This window comes from Podarcis pityusensis (assembly GCF_964106645.2).
Source record: "Podarcis pityusensis genome assembly, chromosome: 7".
NCBI lineage: Eukaryota > Metazoa > Chordata > Lepidosauria > Squamata > Lacertidae > Podarcis > Podarcis pityusensis.
The window spans coordinates 41256590-41266931 of NC_138031.1; the positions used below are offsets into that span (position 1 = coordinate 41256590).

At 40.9% G+C, this 10342-nt stretch overlaps 1 protein-coding gene across 1 annotated transcript in view; it reads right to left on the bottom strand.

The window, feature by feature from the left end:
- Positions 1 to 8992, bottom strand: part of LOC308481459 (chloride channel protein C-like) — an 86948-nt gene extending 77956 nt beyond the window's left edge. The window contains exons 1-2 of the mRNA XM_081013839.1: positions 7106 to 8992; positions 4333 to 4462 (exon numbers count right to left, since the gene is read on the bottom strand). Of these exons, the coding sequence (XP_080869965.1) occupies positions 4333 to 4462; positions 7106 to 7350 (375 nt within the window). The 5' untranslated portion in view covers positions 7351 to 8992. The remainder of the gene's footprint in view (positions 1 to 4332; positions 4463 to 7105) is intronic.
- Positions 8993 to 10342: the final 1350 nt, after the last annotated feature.

A 10342-nucleotide genomic window follows, 5' to 3' on the forward strand; every position in this document is an offset into this window, starting at 1 on the left:
GCATATTAATTAACTATATTCACATTTATTTTAAAGGATTAAAGACAAAAAAGGCACTTTTAGTGTCACTTGACATACCGGTTACTTACAACTTACTTTATTTTCAAGAAATCCCTTTTACTGCATGCCTAGCTGAGGTTACAATGCCTAGGAAAAATTCTGATTCAAATCAATGGAATTTACTATTGGGCATCTATAGAATTGTGTGTGGATTCCTATTTAGAACAAACTTTATTTTAATATTGCTTAAAATGTAATTTGACTATTAATTATTTTAAGATTTTGCACCCTCATCTTTCTCAAGGCAAATGCTCATCAAAATGCTCTTCCTGAATAATACCATAGTGTCAGGGAACTGCCATCAGTGCCGGAGGGAGAGAGCAAAATCCAGAGGGATTCCAGAGAGCGTCCCGGGATTGGGAGAGGCAGCCCATCTTCTGGGGAAGAGAATCAGTGTAGCACCAGTGGAGAAGGGGGGCAGAGGGGGGAAGTGGCGAGGCGGTCCCATGACTCCTTGCCGGGGACCAGCGGGGAGAGTAGGGGTCCTCCGCTGCCTACGCCCTCCTTGCGCAGAAGGCTTTCGCGCAGAGAGAGTAGGAGGAGACTAGGCATCAAAGAGCTTCTTTGCTGGAAGAAGTTTAAGAAACGCCCACTGATGGATTCTGCCAGCGATTGAGACAGCCACGGGTGAGTGGCTGTCCGGACAGAAAAGGTTCACTCAGGCAACCCAGCCAGGTGTTTGCACCGGCTTACGCACAAGCAACCCCTAGAACCATTACACATAGCTACCCATATATCCCAATATCCAATCAACAAAGGCTGTACAGTTTTCTTAGTGAATACCTTATAGAATTATTATAGAAAGTTATAAAATATGCCTTCCATTCCACCAATTTTGTCTGACTGTCATCCCATTCCATTTTGAACTGTTTGTGTTTGGGTTAGCCAGAATCATGTTGTCTCCACTGCCCTTTGCAAGTAAATTGACTCCCACAAATTTGCAAGAAAAAAAGTCATTTTGTTGAGATTGGATTCTCTTGTGCCTGTAAGTCAAAGATGCTGTTTTTGTTTCCCAAATTTAAATGGCTCAGCAAGCTACCACAGATTTCCTGTCTTGGCCTCAGGTCAGATCTTTGACGGTAAATTGCAAACATGTGCTTACTCTGCAGTCATCCAGGAAGACCAGATACATGCAATTTGGGTCAACCTCTTTGCAAACTAAAGGGATATACATAATTTATATATTCTCCTTTGATTACCTGAAGTTTGCTTACATGTGACTTGTAATGTCAAGTTTGCTTACATGTGACTTGTAATGTCAAAGGTCTCTTCCCAATTTTGTTGCCTACCTTCTATTCTTTGGTTGCTCTGAGCTTGAAAGCTCAGACAAGACAACTGAGTGTATCAAAGACAGTTGACAACTGGCTATTATGCCCCAGCTGCAACAAAACATGTCTCTCCTACATCAGTCTCTACAGCTACAGCAGGGGCTGCAACCTTCCAACAGCTTGACATCAACCTCAAAGTCACACTCCTCCATTGTCTCTCAAGGCAGATGGATGTCAACAAGAGCATGTGTAACAAAGAGATGAAGGCATGGGTGTAGTTGGGGGGGCAAGGGGAGCAGCTGCCCCCCTAAATCAATACAAATCTGAGGTTCTGCCCCCCCCAGCAAAAATCTTGGCTACACCCATGGAAGAAGATGCTGCAACTGGTGCTATAAGGAGATGCCCTCTATGGTTCTTCCTTCTTAGATCCTTCCATGCTGTGCTAGATGCAGCCTTAAGTATAATGGTTAGTCTCCATTTGTTTTTACCTTGATGGTGATGCTGTTAACCTCTGCCACATTAAAATAAGACCTGATGGACTGACTGAACCATGATGTCCTCTCTGTTGACAACTGCGTTCTTGTTGTCAACAGACTCAACAAGATGCACATTCTGTACAGACTGCTCAAGCAGTCAGCATACCAATTTATTATGGGCCTCAATCTAAAGAAAATAGAAACTAAGCTGTGTGTGTACCACAGGCCGAGTATTGGGCCTGTCACATCAGCTATAAACACCGAGGGAACCATTATTAAATCCACTGACAATTTCTGTTATTTCAGTTGCCTATCTAAGAAAGTAGCAGTTCTCTTGGAGTCTCTCTTGGAGAACACAAAATTGGTGTAGTATGGTGTTTAAAAACTGACTTGGGGTCTTTGCTACAACCATGGGACTATAGTTAACATATACTGCACCCCTGTGTGGTGCACTCATGGTAGTTGTTATTCCCATTTTTACAACAAATAAAAATGTAAATATACTTTGTGACTTCATTCTTTAACATGTTATTACTTATCATATCCACACCATAACAATAATGGCTGCCACCTAAGAACCCTGGGAACTGTAGTTTTGCAAGGGTGCTGGGAATTGTAGCTCATTGAGGGGGTCACCTAACAACCTAACAGTTCCTGGGATCCTTTGTGAGAAGCACGAATTGATATAAAGTGATATAAGAGTTTACTATGTATGATGTAGATGTGGCATGTGTGACAGGCAGCAGAGCCAGCCCAGAGACTGGTGATGCAGTCCCTCAGAATCCTACCAGAGCGCTGGAGCCTCTCTCCAAATGGCTGCCAAGACAGCTAGCCAGAGGTGGGGTGGAGCAGCACTTTGGGAGGGAGAATAAAAGGAGCAGTTTCTGAGGGAGTTTGTGTTTTTTGTTTTAGATAGGGCTTAATTTGAGATGGGAGACAGTGATTAGGATAGGGTTTGTCTGAGAGAGTTGGTTCAAATTTGCGTTTAACATCTGTTCTGAGGAAAATATCTATAGCTAATATCTAAGCGCCGTTGTAGCTTAGAAAGTAAGATCGTGTTAAGTGTCTTGGGACAGAATACAGTTAACTGGAGTTAAGCGAAGGACTGAGTCTGACCAGGGAAGGTAGCAGCTGTGGGAATACAGACTACCTGGGCCTCAGTATAGCCAGGAGGGGATAGTTCTTCTAGGTACAGAAGACTTCCAAGCCAGTAACAAGGGATGAGGTGATCCCCTGGGTCTGTTATACTAATTAGAATGCCTCAGGTGTGGGATTGCTCAAAGAGTGGGTAACTGACTAAAAGTGCCCCTCACTCATGAACCAAAATATTAATCTGTGAAGGAAGCTGTGCTGTGTCAAAAGTATTTAACTGTAACACCTGTAATAGCTAAGTAAAGGAACAGAAACTGAGTTAAGCATTTTACCACCAATTCTAGAAACCTGAACATCTACCTGAAATATAACAACTGATTTTTAGCAACTGAAGTTTAAGAAAAGCTGTGCATAGACTTCTGTGTTTAAGCCTGTGACATCTTTATATTTAGTTTAACTAATAAGTTAACTTCTACCTGAAAAAAAGCATCTCCTGACCCAACTTGGTTTCACCAACCTCTGTTTGTAAATAAAACTTATCTTATTTGATGAACTCCTGCTTGAGACTCTAAATCACTAAGTTTTCCCTCACACAAGATAGCCTGTGATAAATTGTAGAAATTTGTTTAATTGGAGTATTTTGCAGTCAGTCCACTATATTTAATTGGGGGCAATTAGCAGGGTGAGTCCACTACAGCATGATTCTAGACTCCAGCATTCTTCAAGCCTCCCTTTCACAATGCTTTAATTGTTACAGTTATGTCCAAGCAAGAATAAAAGGTGATTTTGGAGTAGACCAAAGGTCTATCGCATCTAGCAGCCTGTTTCCCACAACCAGATGCCTCTGGGAAACCTAAAAGTAAGACATGTGGGTAGCCAGGGTCATAGTTCACTGTGGCTTACAAAGGGCTCCCATGCTATGACCAAGTTCAGGTTAGCTTAGCTTTATCAAAAACTGTTCTTCCTAAGTGGGGATGTATGAATCTGTCAATTTCAATTACAGTACCTTGCTTCCTTATGTTTCCAATCTTAAATTCTGTTCTCCACATTTTTGCAGCAATTCATAGGGTTTTTAAAAAACCCTACAAATATATATATAATAAATACATATAATATAAATATTATAATATAAATAATTCATCAGCATTTTAGTGCAAATTTCTCTTAATATACACAATTTGCATTCAATCTTCACTAATATAATTTTTATTGCAAAGCAGTCTCCCCTAATGAAGATTATTTGTATGTTATTTTCAGAAATCTGTGCATTGTTATGCACACTTTACCCGAGTATGTCATTCAGTGTCTGTAGAAAGAGAGGTCATCAGGGACAGAGGTGGCATGATGCCAATATCAGGTAACAAAATCTTACTTGGACTTTATTACTTCCCCCAAAGTAATTTGAACAAAGAGATTATTATTTTCTGCCATGTTACCTGAATGTAGTTCTTCACCAGTTCCCATTTCAGTTTGATGAGATAATCAATTATTTGATGGATCAGGAAACCCACTGTTCCTACTATTATTCCAATGATGCCCATCACCAACCATCGATCCCAGTCCATTCTAAAAAATAAAAATAAAAGGGAATTGGTATCAGTTGCAGTAATCTCAGAATGTTAATAAGTAGCCTTTTGGTAATGCATCTAAAATGCTAAACAGTTAATCTGGAATCTCAGTTTTTGAGATGAAGAGCTCTCAGTTTCTTCTGGGTATCTCTCAGAAGAATTGTGATTGAACGGTGTTCATGTCTTTCAGTCATGATTTTCTTTAACTAATGACTCAGAAGTGAAGGATTGAGACTTCTTTGTTCCACCCATATGCCTTGTTCTTTCTTCCCCAAAGCTTCAAGTCCATATCCCTAGGCAAGTATTGCCTACATCTCTAATTTGGCCCTTTGAATTGTCCCTGATCCAAATCTTAGGTTCTGCAAAACAAATTGCAACAAGAGCAAATTGACTTAATTTTCATAATTTAATCCAGACACAACAGTTGAGAATTACAAGCATAAACTTTCAAGATATCGTTTACTGGTAACAAATATGCTGCATTTAGCTCTTCTGATTATCCGCTACAGCTGCCTTAACAGCTAAAATAAGCAGGTGTGATGTCTCTTATGACTGCTCTGATGCAAGAATGTAACAATAGATCCAAGGATCCACTTCCCACTGGAAATTGGGTCTATTTAACATTTCCAAGAATCCCAGACCTAGTTATTCTCTGGAGAAACAGAGTCTGCAGCAAGAGCAAGAAGCTCAGTCTGTAATCAATCCGTCCAATGTAGACTGCAACCTTTCGTGGTCACAGTGGACTCTCCTTCTTATAATAATTATAGATGTGTAACCTGCACTTTTGCAGCAATACTGTGTATTACCAAGTTTTATGTTTTTATAAACTGCTCCTAAGAAGACATGCTTAGGATGTTCCTGGTACCTTTTCCCTCCCTGCTGTATTTTGTGGCATTCAGATTGGTACAAATGAAGGTCTTGCCCCACTGTGGATTTGGAAATTGCTCTAACCTGCCAGCAGAGTTTCCTGTGTTTTGCATCTCTTCAGAATGTGGCAGTTCCTCATTGGTCCCTAACAGCGCATTTTCCCCTAAACATCTGAGTGCACTCTTCACTGTTCCCAATAGGTGGCACCAAAACACTTTGGTTTAAGTTTATCACTCGATGTAATAATACTTTACAGTCATATGCGCAAAGAGGAAATAAAGGAAAATATGTTTAACCTGTGAAAGCTTGGGGGGGGCAGAATCCTCCATGTGCAAGTGGAGTGAGCCAAGTGAAGACAGTACTATTTCATAGCCTGCAACTCACTTCAATTATCTTTCTAGGAACAGGTAGAAAGCCCAGGTGTTCTTGATGTGCTTTTAATGCTTAAGCTACAAAATGATATTTTTCACCATGTCCATTTGAAATATATTTGACCCATTATTTTGTCTCTGCTGGTCATCATGTTGAGGACTAAGAAAAATGCAGGTTTAAATTATCTGACTCTTACATAAATTATTGTACGAGCTGAGGAAAATTAGGGCATGTTCCCCACCACCACCCATATTTTGGTACATCTGCATGCCATTGATTTGAACAAGAGAGGTAAGTGTGTGATCAGATTTTAAAAATACTTTGCTTTGAGTGAACAGCACACTTAATTATAGAAAATGTTTTCTTAATCAGTGCGATAAAGGAGTTGGGAGAAGTTAAGCAACATGAAACCAGACCGACAAACTTCAGTTTGATCAGTTTGGATATCTTTGCCCAAAGCTAAAGCTGATCACTACAAAGTTTGTTGCATCAAGCTTGAAGCTAATGAGAAATATTTATTCCAAAGCCATTTCTATTATGGAACTCTCTGCTGGTGCTCGATATCACTGACTCTCAAAAAGTTTAAATCAAAGCAAGAACAAACATGTGTTTTGTCAGGAAATCCTAATGTATACAATTGAGCATTAATTATATAACTCACTCTAAGACAGAAGCAGCTGACCCCATGCTAACTGGTATATAACAGCAAAACCCAGACCCAAAGGTATCATTTCTATATACCCATGGACTTTTTAATAAAGAAAAAAAATCACAGGCTGCACATGTGTACTGCCTTCCTGCTGCACTGTAACTCTGGTGGTATAGGTGGTGCCATTGGAACAGGACTTTGGAGCAGAAGTCCAGGGCTGAACAGAGGTAGCCCCATTTGTACAAGGCCTCACCCCATTTTAAAGCAATACAGCTTACCATTTAACACAAAATGACGCTAAAACTAATAACTAATTACCTGCCTAACTACACTGGATGGCGTGGCAGCAGAATACACCTCCAAGCCCTCTGTAAACTGGGTTCCTGTTATTTCCGTTTGCTTCCCTTTCAACCTCCTGGGAAGAAAAGAGGGGTAAGGGGATGCACAGGTGCTGGCACTCATCCCTGAACTCCAATATCCCAACTCCTGCTGATTTCTTAAAACAGGGGTCCCAGCATAGTGGGCATGCCCTCTTCATGCCTGTTCTGCAAAGGCCTATTGAAGTAGGCAGATCCCTTATGCTGGAGTGAGGGAAAGTTGCATAAATCGTAAGGTGTGCATCCCCGACTCCAAACTCCCTTACAACTCCCATTGCTTATTTTCCCTTTCATGTGAATTTCAAATGGGGTTCCAACTCGGTGTTACTAATTCAGTGCTAATTTCCAGTGTGTACAAAAAGAGGTTGTTTATTACCTGTAGTTTTGTCCCTGCAGCCACTTCTTGTAAACGCTGCTGTGGGAAGGCAAATAATCCAGACTCTCGTGGACAGATAGGCGTTCCCTTTCTTTCTCTTGGAGGAAGTTCGCCCCTCCTGAACAGCTTCTGTTGCTGTTGCATCTGGAATCAAGAGACTCAATCAAATCTGGCCGATCTTCGGCTAGCAGCATCTCCTCTTCACCATCATCTGTGCATCTCTTGCAAGAAAGGAGGGTTGCCATTTTGAAGAATCACAAGTGGCAGCAGAAGACCTCAGACCTCTGCCTGCAAATCAATGGTTGACAAATGCACCTGGAGAGGACTTACTGACTGCTGTGCAACAAGGGCTCACTGACTTATGTTGTGGGTTGGGTTGCTTCAGTAGCAGCACCACACAGATCCTGCATGTTTGTGTCACCCAGAACCTGTCAGAACCAGATTTTTGTTTCATAGGTGACTTTCCCACCAAAAGGGTTGGGCAGGCAGCCAACTGAACACAGAGTCTTTCCTGAACAACAGAGAATGTGAAGACTTAGGGTTTAAAATCAAGTGGCGATTGCGGAGGGTTTGGTCATCATACTTCCCAGCCACTTAATGTAAAAATTTATATCAGGCGCTAAGCGTTCTGAACACATTGCAACAATGCTGTATCAGTTGAACTGGTAACTAGTGTGTTCATTTCAAAGCATGGGTCTTGAGCGTTAAAAGCCCTAAATGGCTTACGGCCAAGGCTATCTGTAACTGCTTATGTCCCAAGTTCAGCATCTAAGGCCCTGGTCAAGTAATCTGCCTTTAAGATTGATTAGATGGGCAGGCACTAGGACAGGGCTTTTTCAGGAGTGGCACCCCTACTCTGTTGAACTCCCAACAGAGGTATAGTTGACCCTTCTGCTTAGGATTTAAAATGGCTAAAAACTCCACTCCCAAATGCCTTTTATGTGCTTTTATTGGACTGTTTAAAAAAATGTTTATGTTGGACCAACTGTATTTAAAAGCAAGGCTAGTCAATGGGGTATCCTTAGTGTTTTTGAACTACAACTCCCATCATCCTTATCATTAGCCTTACTGGCTGGGCTGATGGGTACTGTAGTTAAACAACATCAGGAGGGAACCTCATTGCTTAGCCTACGTTGCTGCTTAAACCGTTGTGTGTTTTAAAATTTCTAACATTTTTCATACATAATGCAATATTGTAATGTTATGTTTACATAATGGCTGGCCACATTGGCAGACCTCGGGGTCTCAAATTTCAGCAGTGCCCTGTGCAAAGTCAAAATTCAAGCAACAAGCAAAGACAAAGGCTGCAAAGGGCACTAATAACAATGATTAGCACCAAGGCAGGCACTACAGAGCTGGCATCATCTGGCATCTAATGATACCCATAGCCTGGGCCCACTGCCAATATCTGGAGTTTCCGGCTCTTGCTGTTGCCTGTTTACCTACTACCACTAAACAAGTGATTGAGTAAGTGAACAGAGCAAAAAGAAGGCATAGTGACAAATTCATGGTTTACAACTTGTCCTCTCTCTGGGATGTGCTGTGGACTGGTCTCAAGAGAAGGAGGCAAACAAATAGGCAGTGGGAAAAGGTTATAAGAAGGTGGTGTGTGCTCTCAGGTGGGGAGTGGCACAGGAAATTTTATCTAGAGGTTCCCCCAAATCAGTGTCTGAAGCAGGAAGGTGACAAAAGAACCTACCTAACCTTGACGCTTTAAAGCAATAAGGTCATTATTACTTTGGTTTAATAACAGGACATTATTGCTTCATCTTAAGAGACAGGGAACAATGCATGGATAGGTAGTGCTTCATATATACTTTTGGATATGGGTGGCATTCAATGTATTCACATTATAATCATTTACTATTTTTGATTATTATTGTTATTATTTAGGGGGAAATATAAACTGCTTCCTAAAAAAAAAAGTCCAAGCAGTGTGCAGATTCTGTTATATATAATGGATGGTTAAAATGAAGAAACCAAGAAAAACAAACATGAAGAAAGCTATCATTAAAAACAAAGCAGAATAAAAAAATGAAACAAATGTAAACTAAAGCATGTGTCTGGATAGGCACATAAGCATGTGTCTAAAACAGTACAGTAAAGGCACCTGCTTAATGTCAAGATGCAGGGAGTTCCACGGCACAGGTGCTGCCATGCTAATATACACTTGGGGTAGTAGAGAGGAGACAAATCATAGTTGGGGAAACACCTCTGAATCTACTCAATAGATATTTTATCTACGTATTCTCTGAGGGCAGGAATACTGAATATCCCCTGCATCGTATTGCAGCTCTATGTTTACTGTAAACTGAAAAACAGTAACACTACTGCATGTTTACATACAGGGCCTTAGATTCGAGTTCCACAGCTTTCCAGCAGCCTGGCTGTTTATACAGTAGGAAAACAATAGAGGAATGATGCAACGGTTCAGACTGAACAACACGACGGAGATCCACAGTCTCCGTGGCCATCTTGCAGTTACCTTTCAGGCAGCCCTTGAATTATGGGGGAAATGGAAGGGTGTGGCCTTTAACAGCCACTCCTAACCCCTTGACCTTTCTTAAGAGACACAAGTTTTGTGATTTACACAAAACTTTCAGAGTGCCTGTGTCATGTTGTGCAAAACAATTTTTCCTTTAGGCATGCTGCCGTGGGAATATGGACTTCTCAGCTATGTTAGGGGGGAGGGGGAGAAAGAGATAGAAGCTCCATCTTAATTTTTACTTCAGAATAAATACGGCAAACCTGAGGATACTTAGGGACACAAACATTGAATCTTCCATCATAACCAGCACACAGATAAGAGTTTGACAGCTTTAGCTTTAAAATCATTTACTAATAAGTACTGGGGTGATATTTAATACGATTAGAACACAATAAAGAGGTTGCAGAAACATGAAAGCTGGTAGTGGCACATTGCCAAGAATATCACTTCAACTGGAACTCTGCATATGCCCTGAAACTAAACATTTATTTTGGCTTTGTTCTGTGTAAAAGAGTGCAGTACTATTGCAAATAAACAGAGACAGTGGTATAAGGTCAGTCCCATGAGGGGAAGCTGTAGCGGCTTACGGTAATTCAAATCTCAAACAGCCTTTGCACAAGTCATAAAATTAATGGCAAAAAGGTTAATTATATATCCTGAACTTCTGTATCTAATGCAAACAGACACTCTTATTTCTTACTAAGAACCTAGAAAGAGGCATCCTCCACCGGACATCTTCCCCTGTAACT